Genomic DNA, 17,083 nt, shown 5'->3' with positions numbered 1-17,083 from the left:
TTAATAATTTTTGTTATTTCTAAATAAGTACAAGTAGACAGTATTTAATTTATATCTCTTTATTACAAATCTTAACTTATCATACAGAAAGGACTTTGTTTTAACTTATAATAAAAAAAGATTACAGTTAGTTTCAAATTATTTTTTTTAAATCTTCAGTTTTGACTGTTTATAAATTTTATTATTGCAAAGATTTCACAATAGAATTAATTTTCTCGATACATTCTTCTTTCTTCCTTGAAATAACTGCTTCTGCTTCTACAAATTGTTGACGTCCAATTTTCCCTGGTACTAATTTATCTACATAAAGTGCTTGTTGTTGATTGTAAAGTTCTTTCAATGTTTTGTCATGTTTTTGTAATTCCTGTACACGATCATATATATCGCCAGATTCTCCTTTCAATCGTTGAGCAATTTCTGCAATAGCATTTGTGGCATTTTTATATTCTTTGTTAATGCTTTTAACAACAGACAAGAATGCATTGGCATCCTTATTCGTTTTGAGATTTCCCAAATGATAATCCAATTCAGTGTAAGAAGTTACACGTCGATCTTGAACAGCTAGAATTTTTTCACACTGTCCAGCTATTTTTAACTTACTCTCTGAAAACTCGTCCTTGTCTATTGAAAAATCAAGTCGTACGTAAGTGATCACCAACAAAAAGAGCAGGTATAGTGCTGCTGCTACTAGTAATGGTTCTTGTAACATTAATATACGTGGGAATGTATATTTCAGCTTAAAATCCTGAATATGATTCTCCACTAAGTTTTTCTTTGTAATAGAAATTACTGGACGTCCAGTAGTATCTAAATACGTGTAGTAAAGAGAATCGGGTAGACGTGTTGCTTCATACGGAAGATTGAATTCAATATTCTTTGAACCTTCTGGCAATATAATTTTCACAACTAATTCATCTACCACCATATCATCAAATACATGATCCAAAAGTCTCATCTCCAATGTGTATTGATCTCCAGAGTGAAATAGGTACTCGTAACTAGGTACGTTATAACCAACTATATATCGAGTTTTCCAACCACCGAAGAGTGGAAAACGTGGACGAAGATTTAATTCCACAGAATCTTTCTTGATACGAGTATGCGATGTGGAAATATTACCAATTTCATCTCTGTAATAAATATCAGAAGCAGCTGCAGGTAAAATGGTATCGAAACTCTGAATACTGGCCTGCCCTGATTTGGTCTCTCTGGCATAATCGTAACGGGAAAATGAACCTTTCAATAAGGCTCCGGTATGCAACAAATCAGTGTGTTCTTCTACTGCAATGTTTCCCCAATGAGATATTTCGATGCTTCTTTCCAGTTTGACAACAGTGAGGAACTTGTTGTTATTTTCAAAATGAATATTTAATGTCTCAATTGAAAATGGAGGAAGTTTTTCATATGGACCATAAGTAATCATTGAATCGCTTTGCGAAACTGGTTTAAATTTAGTATAGCTTTCAACATTGCGCGATGGCAAAGATACTGTTGTTGTTTGCTTTACTACAGTATACGGTGAATAAAGATAAATATTTCCCATGTACTTTACCAATTGCTTTTCCTTTTGTGTGATCTCTTTAGGATGAGGTATAAGCTCATGACTTAATACCATTACAACTTCAACAGACATAGTTCTCCCAGGAGAAAGTGGATCTTTTAATTCAATTTTATAAAAGGTTTTATCTGGATATGTGTTTACCTTCACTTCAGCCAATTTTAACTCAACCCGTACAGGTTCTCTATATGCAGCAATATAGCTTAGACTATTTTTCTGTTTGGGTTCCAATGAAAATAGGAAATTACGTATGTGTCGATCTTTGCTTCCATTTTCTAGGACGAGCCTAGTTGTAATTTTTGTTAATTGAGATTGTAAGTCAATATGTTTCTCCACATTTTTCAGAACCAGGTCCGAGTCAATGACATCGGTAGCGGCCAGAGTATGGATAGAAAAACCGAGAAACAATCCGAGGCTCCATATTAATGTAATTAAATTATACCGAATCATACTTGTTAACGTAACAGTTTTCTTCAACTTATTATATTATATTGTCTCTCAATACTTCTGATAAACCGGTGTGCGGTTATAAAATCGGCACATAACACAGACGTGGCGGTTATATGGAGCCACCTATTACCATAGAGTATGACCAGAGGTGAAACTCAGGTATTTTTCAGTAGTCAATTTTCAATGTTTTCAACGTATACGGAAACACATGGAAGTAACGAATCTTGAAAATAGCTTCGAAGAAAGTCATCTGGAAGGAATGCAAATCTAATTGGTTGTTACAATATACGACATTTTTCTATTGGTCGAACCAACGTGTTTCATAACGTGGTACCAGAGAGGATACGAGAGTGCTCACGCTAGCGATGGGCATCATCGACTAAAAACTATCGACTAAATCGATATTAGCCAACTACTATTTTCAGTCGACTGATTTTTTAAACTATCGACTCGAATTTAGTAGTGGTTGGGTTACTATTTTCAGTCGATTGTTTTATACGTCGCCATCTTGAAATTTCAAATGTCAGTGTCACACGATGAAACGAAAAGGTTAGAAATACATGATTATGACAGGACGTGCAAATATGCAAGTAATGAAATATGTAATAGATATTTCAATACTTTAATTCATATTAGATGTTAAAATCTTATTGCTATTTATGCGATATAAACTATATATGTGATATACGTATGTAGTAACTAAATAGTAATTAGTCGATAGTTGAATTTAGTCGATAGTGCCCATCATTAGCTCACGTCCGTGTTTTCGGCGTTTCATATTTGTGTGGTTTATTCATTTTTTATAATAATAAAGTTCAAATAACTCTGTGCACGGAAATTATGATTGGACATCAGCGCTCTAGAAAATTGAGTCATGAAAACATATCAGATGTTAGTTTTGGCCACGTATATGGCTGTATTGATTTATTATTTTTTAAGAGTATTAACAATGAATCTTTTATTCTATCACAATTACTTATCGACGTTGTTGAATTTCTTTACGACATTATCGATATGTAGTACATTATCGACCGTCAGTGTATTCCGACTGCTCCATCTATCGGTACATTATCATCGAACGGTGAATCATGTAGCGCTTAACTACATTTTCCAGTGGAATATTATTTTCAATTTGAACGTCGTACTAGAATAAAACGTGCGATAAGCCTTATTATTCTTGTATTTTAGCTATCGCAATCTCTTCGTTCGACGTGTACGTCGACGACCGAACATCGTTCTTTAAATGTCATGACAATACAGTTAATTTCGACGATTCCTCCGTATTTCAGAATCTTTCGCAAGAAAACGACGTCTCCCATCAGAAGAGTTCATGGTGTCAACGTGCGACGCACGTGCGCCTTTTCGTCTGCGATTCCTACGTAATTTACCGGCCGACCTTGAGCGGGTCCAGGCGTAATATTCGCAGTTCGGTGTCAAAGGGTCGAGGACGTGTCGCGCAACACCAGGAAGATGGCGGTCCACAGGATCGTTTGTCGACCGTGGAGCTGTTAACGCTGACGTCTGTCATCGGCGGTTACGTACGTGCGATCCAGCAGGAACTGCGGCCAGAAAATCAATCCGGAACGTCATGCCGTCGTGTGTATCAACATTGGAAAATCAATGGTAACCCGTGACGTAGGAGTCCCGCCTCAGTACGGACCAATCAGCTGCCGGTCTGATCCCCACCGTGGCGAGCTTTTACACCTAACCACACGGCGGCCGGCGTGCTCATTCCGTAGCAGACAGCTGCCCATACCGGACGCGCGTGTATTCGAACGTCGTTGTTGAAAAGGCAGCACGCCGAGCTTCCGTGGAATCGACACGGACGTGTATGCAGTTTTCCAGTCGACACTAGAGACCAACAATCCGTACCGATCGACCGCACAACACGCGGATCATTAATTAGCCAGCGAGACCACCGGACCAGCGCGGGACGCGTCAAACCAGAGAAACGAAATCGAAACAGAAAACACACACAGATCGATAGCGAATAAATACCGCCTTAAACGGAGGGATAATCGTCGACCGAAATCGCGGCATATCATTTTCGCGGAACCAGAGAGACGGAAAAAGGGAGAAATTGGCGCGCGCGCGCGTGATCTCGTTGAATCTACGCTGTGTAGGATATCTGGCGGCGACAAAAGGACCCAGAGGCCAGTGAAGACGAACGCGGTGTGCGAAACCCGCTCGGGGAAAACTGTACTCTCCTGGTTTGAACTTTCCAGAGAAACGGAGGGAGAAAGACGGCGGCAGCTAGAGGCGTGGAGCGTGAGACAGAGAAAAGGAACTGCGAGAGGGACAAAGAGGAGTAGAGTGCGCGCTGACGAGTGCCGGCTGATCGAGATGGCGTTTATGATGCCCGTGGTGAAAAACGAGTGGGACATTTACAAAACTAATCGCAACCGACGATCATCGGAGTGCTCGAATCCCCAGGCCTGTCGCAGCAGAAAGGTGAGTGACACATCAACAAATTTATCGCAGAGTACCCCCTATTTTTCAATTAGAATACCCTCTCGTTTTTCGACTAACCGTTCCGGTTATTTCGAGATCCGAAATCCAAAGCGATTCGTGGACAATGTTGATCTCGTAACGAGACATTCCAGTGAACCCTTCTTTCCGCGCACCCAAAGGGTGTAGAACCACGCAGTTAGCCCGTAGATCGACGCAGTTTAACCCCTCCCGATCCAGACATGTGGACATCACTGTAAACAGGAGTTTCATAACATGACAATGTTTATTATCACACGATAATAGCTTACGTTCACAATAAGCTTTAGAAAACCTGCAATGCGAAGCTGAATATAATAATAGCTGCATCTATCGCATGTAGGAATAGCAATAATATCGTTCTCAACACATTGTTCACCGGAAGTCGTTCTCAGTGGTCATTCCATGTTTCATTCAATCATTCAATCATTGTTCTCAGTGGAAAAAAAAAGATAAAAATTTATTTTTATTTAGAAAAACCGAGAAACAATCCGAGGCTCCATATTAATGTAATTAAATTATACCGAATCATACTTGTTAACTTTTCTTCAACTTATTATATTATATATTGTCTTTTAATACTTCTGATTCATATTGATATGATTCTCAGCGGAAAAAAATTTGTGTTTTCTCCGTAAAAAAGAACTTAAAAATCTCGTTTTGAAAAATTATTCCAAAAAGAGATGATTCGATTACATTCCTGAAGGTAGTTTGTTGCTGTCCGAAATTTTCGTTGCTGTGAAATGATCTTTCAAGAAATTATCATCCGTGAATCATAAACATTAATAACCTATTGAACATCTTCCGGTAAGCTGTGCGTTCTGAATCATTTTCACGGCAATTGCGAATTCATAATTCTCTATGGTTTACGGACGACGTTGCTCGTTCTCCGATCGAGTCTTCTAGCATCCGTAAATGGAAAATGATGACTATGATGTGTTATGTATCCACTTTGCACGCGAAACGCTGAGAAAAACGAGGCATGACGGGCACTGTCACTCGTCAACAGTTATACATATCCTACACTGTCAATACAAATTAAGCTTTAGTCGGTGTGTATGTTCACGGGTTAACGTGAACTCGAAAATAATAAATTTGGAAAATTTGTAAATAAAATTTCGCAGTTGTCAAATTTGAATTTGGTAGATTCTCGGTCGCGTTGCCGAGGGAAAAAATTCCTCGGGAGTGAAGTCACCGATTCGATGGCACGCCGGTCGAGGACGATCCCCGGGGTCCTCCTAATTTCAAGAATGGCTAATTCGCGAAAATTATAGAGGACAAGTGAACGGGAACCGGTTCGATTGCCGAAACATCGACGCGCGTGTTTCCGTTCGAGAAGCGTCGACGACGGGGGTCATTCCGTTTGGTATTCAGGCTCGCGCGCGAATGTCCGGCGGATTTTAACCGGGGAATATCTCGACCGTGCGCCATATAGGATCGGAGGAATGTCGATTAAAAATAATTTCGCACTTAGTCAGACGGTTGATTACGCGCGATGAAAGCCGCCGCCACCGGCAACGGATGACAAAACACAACCCGCTTAGTTTATTTCGCTCGGCGCGGCGTGCTCGGTGAGGTAACTCGTGTTGACAGTCCCGCATCGCTGACGAAGACAACAGAAGAAAAACGCGTGGCGATCTCCTTGCGTTCGTTGTCCGGAATGCGATCGCGAACGCCGGTCTACTGTTACAGAGGACGGAAATTTTCATTGTTTTACTGAGAATCCGAGGGACATAGCCGCCGATTTGATTTATTTATGCCACGAATCAGTGGGGTTTGAATTGAAAGAATTGAAGAATATTATTATCAATTTATTACAGCGATTAACGGAGCAAAGACATTTCTATCCGCTTCCTGTTGCTTGTAATGGCTGCAGGCGATTTTTATTACGCGCAAACATCTGCGTGTGAATTACCAATTCTCGCAAATTATGGAACAGTAATTTACTCGAGTAGTCAAGGTTGCGGCGGTTTCATAATTAACTTTGTTATCAACTCGGTTAACATCGGTGCGCTTAGCATTATGTAAAACTGACGGTCAATGTCGTTATGTTTTAACTGTTCGTTTCGTACGACTTTAGGTTTCCATATTTTAGAACCACACGTGGCGAGTTAATATTACGGCCAACATTTCTAGCAAATGCAATCATAAGTAGCACGTGTATAGCGACGCAGCTGTTACTCGAACTGCAGTGTTTTCTCGATATATGTCAACAACACTGCCCAGGGACATGTATCGACTAGAAGATAGAAAAGGAAAGCAAAGATTCATTGCCCCTCACGGGGTTTACCCCGCGGCAGTGGGGATAGTTCTGGGACTTTTATCGGCTAGATATTCGGGACATATATCGAGAAAAGACTGTATTTACGGAAGTTAAAACTATTTTTCGTTCGGTATTGCATTACGATGGCTGGTCCTTACGTCAATAATGGTTGTAACGTTAAGGTTTACAAAATTGGAACAATTTATCGTGTAACAATCACGTCAATGGCGATTCCAAAGATGATAAGATTTTCGGCGTGTACACTCTTTACTGTTCAAAAACGCCTAATTAAATTCTAGACACCAGAAGACTGACATTACAAGGCTTACGGAATTATTGGATTTGGTTAGCAGATGCAGTTTAATAGCGATTCTTGTTTCACCTAGATTAAAACCGATATCTTCGGCCAAACGCCTCTCCGCGTCGGTGTGACATACGATTGCGCAACTTCGATTCTCAATTTCATAATGCGCTGCATGACTTCTCACTAGGGGACTCCCTTATCGAATACCTTATTCATGTTACAATCTGATGCACGTTATTGATAACGAAACTCGAATGTTTTCATACTTGAAACGTATCAATTAGGTTCTTCTTTTATATTTTTTATTTTTGTTATCGTATTGTTCGCGTCAACGATCGCACAAACGATTTTTCGCGACGCAGACAGAAAGGATCGCACGCAATTTTGCGTTGCATTCTTGTAGCTCGCTTTCATTCGTATCTCGAATCGACGGAAAAACCAGGGACGATCGTCGAGATAAAACTTCGCTTCTTTTGTTAGCTGATCCCGAGACATTGCTAAATCTGTAAATATTCATTAATTTATTGCGCGTTGTTATAAAATTCATTTCCGACATGCGTATAAAGTTTTCATATCAGTTCTCTTAATAGGTTCAGAGAATTTCTTCAAGGGTTAATAAATACAGTCTCTACTCGATATATGTCCCAAATATCTAGCTGATAAAAGTCCAAGAACTATCCCCACTGTCGCGAGGTATACCCCGTGAGGATATTATTTCCAGTCGATAATTGTCCCTGGGCAGACCCATGTTTTGGACATATATCGAGTAGACACTGTACTAAGTAGGTGAAAATGTTCTCAACCATTAAATTTTTGTTATTTCTATAATTGCATTAAAATCTACAATCAAAGTCTAAAAATCCGAAACAATTTACATTTACAATTGTTTAATATTCATTTGTTTCAAAATATTGCATTTGTATCTTCGACTCGGCCCGATTAAATTATCGGATTTATTTCATTTCCATTGCGCCTCGAGCATATATAGGAGGTTCATTATTTTTAAAATGTAAACGAGAGTAAAGGAGAAAGAGAGATAGAGAGGAGGAGAGAGACGCTGTAAATTGCGTGGAACTACAAATCGCGTTAATCGATACCTACCGGCTCGGGAAAGATAGTCATCGGTCTGTGTATTGCTCGGCGTGAAAATTGCCGGTCTGCCTCTGTTCTGGTGTTACACTTTCAATTATGAGTACAGACGTTCGCCCTATCGCGCAATGCTCCTCCGGACCAATCGGTAATGATTTACTGCCGTTCCGGAAGCTTGCTTCTGGCTGAAACTTATCGGCAGTAATTCATAAATTAGAAACGCCAGGATTAAAAACTGTTTTCGCAATTTGTGCCCGAAATAACCGTAGATGCAATTAAAATAACTGATTACTAATTCTTAAATAATATATATCCGGAGAAATAAATTTCTCGAATAATTCCTCATGGATGCATCTCTATAATCGTAAACTAACAATATTAGATAGTGTTACCAGTGATTCGAATATAAAAAAATTGTTGTACCAAGCTAAACAAAAATAGATCGTCTTCAAGGTAGCGCACTATTTTTTAGCAATTTTGAAAAATGAGGAAACGGTGACTGTTAAAACCAGAAATATCTTTCTCGCTGCAAAAGCACTTACGAAAATTCAGCAATTTAGAAAATTCAAAATATCGTTCACTGCATCGAAGATAATCTATTCTCGTTTAAGTTAATGCAACAATTTTTTATATTCCAGTCACTTTGAACATGGTGCTAGATACTGTGTTAACACTAATAAAAAAAAATATGAAAATGAAGCTAAAATGTTGCTTAACGTTTCCTAAGAAGATCTTTCTTTTTACAAATATCTTAAAAAAAAAAAAGATGTTACCCCCTTGACGGTTAAAGATTCTGTCCAAAAATTCTCGAGGGGTTCCTGTTTCAAAATATCGCGTAACCGCAGCAGAATTTGCGAACGAGCAGACAATGCGAAATTGTTTCCGATAAACGTTGCGCCTGGATATTATTTTCATCCGATGGGAAGGCCACGTGTCATGATCCACCTGTGTTTGTGTGTCAGTCGTATTATGCAATGGCGCGTAACTCCGGATGGGGAGGGGAGGGGAGGTTAAGGGCGGAGAAGGGGGAAAGAGGGAGGGTAGGTTGTGTATGGGGAAACTGCAGCGAGAAATTCATCGTGTCCGCGGTCATGGCGCACGTGCACACGTGCGGCTTTGATTATGCATTTGATGCACTCGTTCGCTGGTCGATTCCCGCTGGTCGCGTTCGTGCGGGAGAGCAGATCATCCGGCAATATCTTGAAACCGCGGGAATTCGAAAGTCAACGAATTGGCGAGCACCGCCATTATATCTTCGCGAGGCTCGGCTATAAATTGGTAGAATCGAAGTGAAAGTAGACCGGTCTTCGCGGTTTCACCTCGGGAAGCAGAGATGAGTTGTCGACCGGCGTTCAATGGGATGATCCGCACGTTCGATAAACATTAGTAACGACTTTCAGCTCGCCGATCGTTCGAGCACCATGAAATTATCTCCGCTTTTTCTTTGCCACCAATCGAACGGACAAATAAAATAACATTTCCGGTACGTTTAATCGCACGTAATTATTGCATAGTAAAGACGACGGGTGCGATCTTAAATGAGTCTACACGCACTGGCATTGGGTAACACGAAAAGGAACTGATGCTGGGAAATTATGCGAATCCGTGGAACAAGATCTTCTAAAACGGGGTACAGGAGGGTGGGGGAATTATCTATATATAATTATTGTCTGAAGGTCGATTTATATTATCCGCACAGACACTGTCCTCTTCTCCGTTCGGCGTGGATCAAAGGATCTCCTGACCGATGTATGTCCCTGGCTAGACCCGTGTTAGGACATGCATCGAGTAAACGCAACAATTTGTCTGATCGGTGCTGAACGAACACATTCCGTGTCTGCGCGGATACTACAAATCAATCTTAATGTCCTTCGCGCGTACGGGTCCGAATGGACCCGGCGTCCGTCAGACGTGGGTCAATAAGAGTTTGTCTAAAGAACGGGTTGCCGTTTGTTGGTTGCAGGTGTCAGAATGCTCAAAGTCGGAGGGTCCGTCGCTGTCGACGTCGCCGGGCTCGGACTTCCTGACCTCCCCGGCGCATCGTTCGGTGCCGCTCACCTCCCGTCATTTCTCGAGGACGTCCTCGAGGGCGTCGCAGTCCTCGTTGCAGAGCCCGAGCAAAAGCACGGGCTCGTCACCGCCGAAGACCGGCAGCTCGAACTCCCTGAACAAGTTCCACAATCGGCTGGTCGACAAGCTGAAGAGGTCGTTGAGGAAGGCTGAGGAGTGCGGGGAGGACCAGCGGAACTTGTCGTGAAACAGTCAAGGGGTTTTGGGCCGACCACCAATCTCCGGCTCGAAACCGATCGAGATCCGACGCACCTCCGCACCCGTTACCGCGACTGAAGCGAGAAACGAGGCGGTGGCACGATCGTGCCCGGATCCGCCGGCGTCGGCATGGTAAACAAAACCTTGGCTAACCGGAAGAAGACAAGGATGAGGAAGGCGGAAGCAGAAGCAGAAGCAGAAGCAGAAGACGAAGGAGAAGAAGATCGTGGAGAGAAGGTGTTGGCGTGTCGTTCGCCCGTGGCGATCAGGTTGAGGACCCGAGGAACCGTGACAACATGACAACGACGAAGACGACGACGATGACGAAAACGCGGTGTGGTATCCGGACGAAGAATCGAACGTAACACCAGATTGAAGAGTAAAGTCGAGAAACGGAAGAAGGATAGACGGTCACGGTCGCTTCGAAGACGAAGAACAAACTCACGGAAGCGTCGTGAATGATTTCGAAGGTCAAGAAAACCGCTTCGAGTTCTCCGGTCTCCTCGGCTCGCGAGAAGAGGGAGCCTCGCGAGAGTACGTGATGTTCAAGGCCGAAGGATCGTGCGGCGAGCGGCAGCTGTGGGCTTCGCGAGCTGTCGAATATGCGTAACCAGTAGGTTGCCGTGTGCTCTCTTCTCTAGGTTTCTCCTCACGCAGTGACGTCGCGAGATAGAATGAAAATATTGTGTTCCTTTCGCTCGATCAACCTCCCCCCCTACCCCTTTCGGCACGTTGCTCACGGAGACGCAGGACGAACGCAAAAACGAGACCAGTACATGCTAGCCGAGGACGGACAAATCCATAATGGGACAAACAAAAGCGAATAATCGGGTTTACCGTGTTTAGTTTCCGAACGAGAGAGTCGATGCACGCTCGCGTCTACCCCTTTCGAAACGAAAAAAAAAAAAAAAAACAAAACAAAACCCGCTGACCTATCTAAGTCTCGCGAGAATCCACCCAAAGCTGATTCCTTTGGATAACTGTGAGAATCTGTTTAGGACGATGGAGAAAGGGAATGATTAAGAGAGAGCGCGGGGCGAAGGTCGATGCTTCTCTCCGCGACGAAGAGGAAGATGACGAAGAAGATGCCGGCGTTGCTGCAGCTCCTTTGCGAGCGGGTTGTATTAGGATCGGGGATCACGGGGGGACGTGATCGGATCGACGTGGAAGACCGAACAGGAAGAACGACGACACGAAGAATCCAACGAAAGAGGTACATAATAGCGACGGCAATAGTCGGTCGCTCGGGGTGCACGTTCAGGAGTGTACATACATACGTAGAGAGTCGCGTTCGTGTAGGCGTGCGCGAGTCGCAAAGGGGTTCATGGCCAGTCGGGATCGATAGAGGATCTCAATATGTCCGGACCTAATGAAACAAGAATGCTAGTTCCTTCGTTGTACATTATCGCGCGTATAGAGTTCTACTGGCGAGTTTCGGTGACTATCGCTGGCACGAGTACACATTGCTTTCCGCTCTTCTCTTCGACTCGGTTGCGAGGCGCGGCGACTCGGTGACAATCGGGAACAACCACTCTTTCGGAAAGACACCTCCGAGAACAGAGATTCGGTGCTGTCCACTGTACATTCTATTCTATGCGGGACGCGTAAACTGGCTCCACTAAGTGACCAATTAAAAAAGCAAACAGCTGAGATACAACCGGGGAGCTGAACTTCGGTAACTAACGCCAGGGGGATACAGTATTTACTCGATGTATGTCCAAAACACCGGTCTAGCCACGGACATATATCGCCTAGGAGATACTATTCTTTCTCTCTCGAGCTTCTAGGCCCCTCACGGGGTATACCCCGCGATACTGGGGATAGTTTTGGGACTTTTATCGCTTTGGCATTTGGGACATATATAGGGTAAACACTGTACTAACATTGGGGACGGGGGGAGGACTCCAAGCTAACATTGGACAGCACTGATAGGCAGAGTAAGACAATTAACGATGATAGAGTGGAGGAAGTCCGACGAGCTCCGGAATTCGTTGAACAGCGTTGCTACAGTAGGTTTCGAGTTTCTCGCATGATCACCAGCATCCGTTGCTATAATTATTATTTGTTTCTCTTTGCTCGATTGACATTCGCGAGAGAACGTCTTGCCTTTCGATCGTACAAATGGTGATTGTAATAAACGTATGTTTTTAAAGCATTCGGGGGACACAGATACGCGTCGAAGCAACGAACGGGATTCCGGCGGCGATGTAGAGGTTCTCGACTTCTCGTGCACGGACGACCGGAAACGCTCGTTCACATCGTTAAGATTACTCGCTGCCTCCGAAGGGGATGTGTGCGCGTGTTTGCGAAAAGAGCGGCGGGGACGTGTTCGGTAACGAATCTAGGTGAGCCAGCGAGAGAACGGAAGCCTAAGCGGAAGACTTAACTTTTAATCACGTTGATCGGTTTAGTCGTACTTACGCGCGCGAACCCTCGATTGGGTCGAGGCGCGCGCTTGCGCGGACACCGCGACGAAACGATATCTTCTGGGGCTAATTTACTTAAAACAGGTCGATCTCGATCCTCGAGCAGTCGCGGTTAGAAGGAACTCTCTCTAACTAGTTTCTATTTGATTTTACATTCGAACAGGAACGTGTACACACAGTCTCACACACACACACACACAGAGACACACGTACACGATTTACCAATGTATTTGTTACGAAGTATATTGACTTCCATCTTTCGAAGGTAACTTGTTCAGAAATGATTACACTCTTATCGGAAGTAAAATTATATTCCAGATATTCTAACTGCGCATGACAAAATTGCATTTCGTACTGCAAACGAAAATTCGCGTTCGCTTTTAATGTCGGCTGTGCTAATACAGTCCGTAGTAATATAATTTTACGTACGAGTCATGTTGATGTTCATTGAGATTGAAAATTCTGTGGAAGTTCTTTGCTCCGAAGAACCTCGCGAAAGAAAAACAAATAAACGATATTGCATTGTCCGCCATGAATGATATTCCAACGCGCCCGTTGGAGCGTTAAAAAAAACTATTCTTTTCTGTTTATGACTGCGTAGATCGGATCCACGGTATCGTTTTGACGCGAACCGGAAGTGTTCACGGAAGACGAGCTAGACGAAGAGCCTGTCCGTCGAAGAGAAATATTTTCTTAAGACGATCCTCGCAACGCACCGAGGTGCATCGTGGCGCTTTCCCTCTGTCCCGCGGCCGAGGTATTCGATTCTGCTATTTCGATTAATCGTTACGAAGGATTTGTTGTTGGAACTCTTGTGAATTTAGTAGAATCGCAACGAAAAAAAAAAGAACAAAACAGCGACATAAAATTTTGTTTTCTGTACGTTCTATGCTGTTGACCTCTCAACGATCCAGAAAACACACGATGGACGAAGTGTTCTCGAAATTCGGACGCAGAACGTGGTCTTTCGAAGGGATCGAGCGAAATCACAGAGAGACATTCAAATTCGGAAAGAAAATTCGAGACCAAAGAACGTCTGGTTACGTTTTCCTTTTTTTTTTCGTTCTCTTTCGCGTTTTTTTTTTTTTAATAATTTGTTATTTTCATCGACTCGTTGATCTTCCATTTCGATGAAGCACCGACTGCTTGCAATTTGGTCAGTATTAAAGCCACGCGTAGGGCAAGAGAGATCCTAGAGGACGAATCGAGTAGCTGACCAGAACGACATCTTCTGCGTCCACGTTTGTTAATCTCTAATTTGTTGCTCTTTATCGTTTCGCGAAATTCACGAAGTGGGAGCAATTAAGCGATACCGCGTGTAACTCTGTGATACCGTAAGCTATAAGGTAGAATTATTTTGCAACGATCAAAGAAAACAAAACGACAAAAAAAAAAGAAAGAGAAGATGATGATGAAGTAGAGAGAGAGAGAGAGAGAGAGAGAGAGAGAGAGGGGAGAGGTCATGAAGAGGAAGTAGAGACGTTGTAATCGCGAGGAGGATTTCGTACGAACGCTTCGATTATCCGTCGATCGGCGCGCGGATCTTTTCTTTTTCAGGGGCGGAGGCGGAAAGTTCTTTCCTCGTTTCTGGACCGGGAGGAACGAGCAGAGAACCGACACACGGGGATTAAAACGATCTTTTCCTCCCCGACTCTTCTTCCGGTCGTGTATCGGAGCTGCTCGTCATCCGGGATTGGCGTGAGTGAACCATACAATACTTTCGGCCCTGTTCGCGAATTATTCGCTGCGAAATTCAACGATCCTCGCGAAAGAGAGAGAGAGAGGGAGAAAATTTCTCGCGAGAATTACGACTCAACGAGATTCGACGGGCCGGGCACGGTTGGGGCCCCTCGAACGCCTCGCTTCCCCCACCCTCTCTTTCTGGGAGGGGACTGTGGGCCCCATGGTGGGGACGGTTGGTAATTATGCCGTGCCCGGCACTGCGATAGACTCTGAAGAGCAATTTAGCGTATAGAAGAGACGGGATTAACGAGCGGTAGCGTACAGGATACGTCGGAAAGAGGAAAGAACTCCACGAGAGGGCGCGATGGACTAATAACGCGAACAAGTTTGCCGTTACACGTAAGACTGCTTTAGAGACACTGAAGAATAAATTTAAAAGTAAAAACCGAGAGAAAAGGCGTAAAAAAAAAAGTTGTATTACCGATCAGATAATTACACTGTGGTGCTTGACGGGACGTTGGGGGTCCCGCGGAGGTTCGACGGGGAGGGGCAAAGGATGTCACCTTCGGATGTCTGTTCGGACCCCCTCGGACCTCGTTCCCCCGCGTCCCGTCGGATGATTTGTACTGACGAATGAAAGAAATTAAAAATGGTGTTACTAGAGTTTAACGATTGACGAGATAATACGATCTATTTATTACGGCGGCCTCGGACCGCGGAGTAAACGTGAATCGGGCGTTTCACCTGGTTTCCTGGCTTTTTTTTTTGTATACCTATAGAATTTATCCTGTTGATCCTGCAGAGGTGCGCAGCTCGTTTGTTATTTTTTTTTTTTTTTTTTTGAACGTGAACTTAATATAAAAAGCTGTGAAATGGCAGATGGTTTTCACATGGTTGGTTGTCTTTGTTTCTTTCAAGCCCGGGCCATATTCACTCCACGGTCACAATGTTCGCACGATTACAAAGCTATATATATATAAATATTATATGAAATATATTATATAAATATATATATATATTATATATATACACACTTAAACACATATATGTATATTTATTATTCGACGACTTGACTATTTTTTGTATTACTATTTCAAGTACTTTATAATTATTCGTTATACCTCACTCGGGACATTTTGAGCTGATTTTTAGCGTGTGGCTGAGGAGAGAAGGACTAAATTGTACATGTCTGCTTCGCTCGTAGACGTTCGAACGATCGTTTATGTTTAATGCTTTATCGATAGATTTTCGATAAATTTTTTTTTTACGCAGCTTCTTCTTGTTAGCGTAGAACGATCGATGCTCGAGAAAATAATACGATTCAGGCTGTTACCGCGAGAATAAATTTGCCGATTAGAAGAGCCCTTTCTCTCCTCATCCGCGACGATTGAATGTCACTGCCAAAATCCCCAAGGATTTCAAGAAACGAGAAAAACGTGACGACCGGCTGCCGCCATTTTTTTTTTTAGTGCAGCCGGGTTCTTATTCCGTCGTCACCGAGCTCCCTATTGTCTCCTATTGTATTTCGATCTAGCGTATTTATTTTTCTCCGTTCGTTTCGGGTTTTTTTTTTTATACGAATAGGCGGCTTTCGTTGTCGAAAGGAGAACCCGTGACCGTTGCTCGTTTCTTTTTTCTAACCCCTTCCTCACAACCGATTTCAATACAAGGTTTCGAGGGTAGGGATGCGCGGGTACCTGACGTTACGGGCTCGGGAGAAATCGGGCGCGCTCGGGCCGATCGGGCTGACCGTTCCGGACTGATTTCGGGCGGGGACGGGAAAAGTCGCGCGGACTCGAACGAGCTCCTGCAGTTCGAATCCTTCGGACGAGGATGGCGGAAGTGGTGTGCGAGTCCGCTCAACTTTTTCCGGTCTGGTCCGGGACAGTCGGGTAAGTACGTATTGAACGGGGCCCCGCGCATCCCTGTAATCGAGACGCTTCTGTCGAGAAGCCCGCGACGAAATATTTTAATATAGAGACGTTCGTCGTCGAAAGTCCCGCGGATTCAACCGGAAGTCGAGGCGAGATCTGTTTCCGTTGAACGGCGACGTTCGCCGACACGAAGCGAACCACCACGGCGGGTGCACATTCCACAAGACCTTCACTATGCGTAAACTTGTACGGAATAACGTAAATCTGTTAGCGTTTGATAAGATATTTCACAACGCGAAGGTAACAAATGATTAATATATCGAAAGTTTGGAAGCTTAAAATAGACTCGGTTTATCCATTATTATGTATCGTGATTTTTATGTCATGTTCAATAAATGAGTTTTAAAGTATGTACCCCGTCTACCGAACCAATTACTCTTACTCATCGTTCTACCGATAATCGATAGGGTTCACGTCTGGACAGAGGAAAATATACCGCGAGCGTTCCTGTGCTCTTGGATAACATAATCATCAGTCCGGAATTGGATATTCACTGTAAGACGAGATTCGTGTCTCGGATGTATACGAAATTTATGCCTACTCGCAAAATTATGGGTAAGTTACTAGATTGTGTCATTTTATGCCATACATTTCACTGTATTCCGTCAATCTATGTCGTAA

The 17,083-nt window shown here is 43.3% G+C and overlaps 2 protein-coding genes across 7 annotated transcripts; one reads left to right on the top strand and one right to left on the bottom strand.

The window, feature by feature from the left end:
* Positions 1-42: 42 nt before the first annotated feature.
* Positions 43-2,155, bottom strand: LOC143361227 (dolichyl-diphosphooligosaccharide--protein glycosyltransferase subunit 1). Its single transcript, XM_076800462.1, has one exon. It carries the CDS (start codon positions 2,006-2,008, stop codon positions 182-184), a length of 1,827 nt encoding a protein of 608 aa, XP_076656577.1. The 5' UTR covers positions 2,009-2,155; the 3' UTR covers positions 43-181.
* A 1,493-nt stretch (positions 2,156-3,648) lies between these two features.
* LOC143361525 (uncharacterized) lies at positions 3,649-16,812 on the top strand. Of its 6 annotated transcripts, none has more exons than XR_013083480.1 (3): positions 3,649-4,459; positions 10,115-13,602; positions 14,403-16,812. XR_013083480.1 is itself a non-coding variant. In XM_076800998.1 (2 exons), exons 1-2 carry the CDS (start codon positions 4,352-4,354, stop codon positions 10,406-10,408), a joined length of 402 nt encoding a protein of 133 aa, XP_076657113.1. In that variant the 5' UTR covers positions 3,649-4,351; the 3' UTR covers positions 10,409-13,700. The 6 variants fall into 6 exon arrangements, 1 of the variants encoding a protein (XP_076657113.1); XR_013083478.1 differs by lacking the exon at positions 14,403-16,812 and having other exon boundaries at positions 10,115-11,032; positions 11,418-13,700; XR_013083479.1 differs by lacking the exon at positions 14,403-16,812 and having other exon boundaries at positions 10,115-11,632; positions 13,447-13,700.
* Positions 16,813-17,083: the final 271 nt, after the last annotated feature.

The sequence above is a fragment of the Halictus rubicundus genome, chromosome 15, assembly GCF_050948215.1.
Source record: "Halictus rubicundus isolate RS-2024b chromosome 15, iyHalRubi1_principal, whole genome shotgun sequence".
NCBI classification, from domain to species: domain Eukaryota; kingdom Metazoa; phylum Arthropoda; class Insecta; order Hymenoptera; family Halictidae; genus Halictus; species Halictus rubicundus.
Note: the sequence above shows the minus strand (reverse complement) of the source record. Positions and strands in the feature narration are given on the sequence as shown.

Bases quoted from the DNA above. Each gene is read 5' to 3' on its own strand.
- LOC143361227 (XM_076800462.1), bottom strand. From the start codon at position 2,008: ATGATTCGGTATAATTTAATTACATTAATATGGAGCCTCGGATTGTTT.
- LOC143361525 (XM_076800998.1), top strand. From the start codon at position 4,352: ATGGCGTTTATGATGCCCGTGGTGAAAAACGAGTGGGACATTTACAAA. The intron at 4,460-10,114 runs GTGAGTGACACA...TGTTGGTTGCAG, and splicing joins AGGCCTGTCGCAGCAGAAAG to GTGTCAGAATGCTCAAAGTC.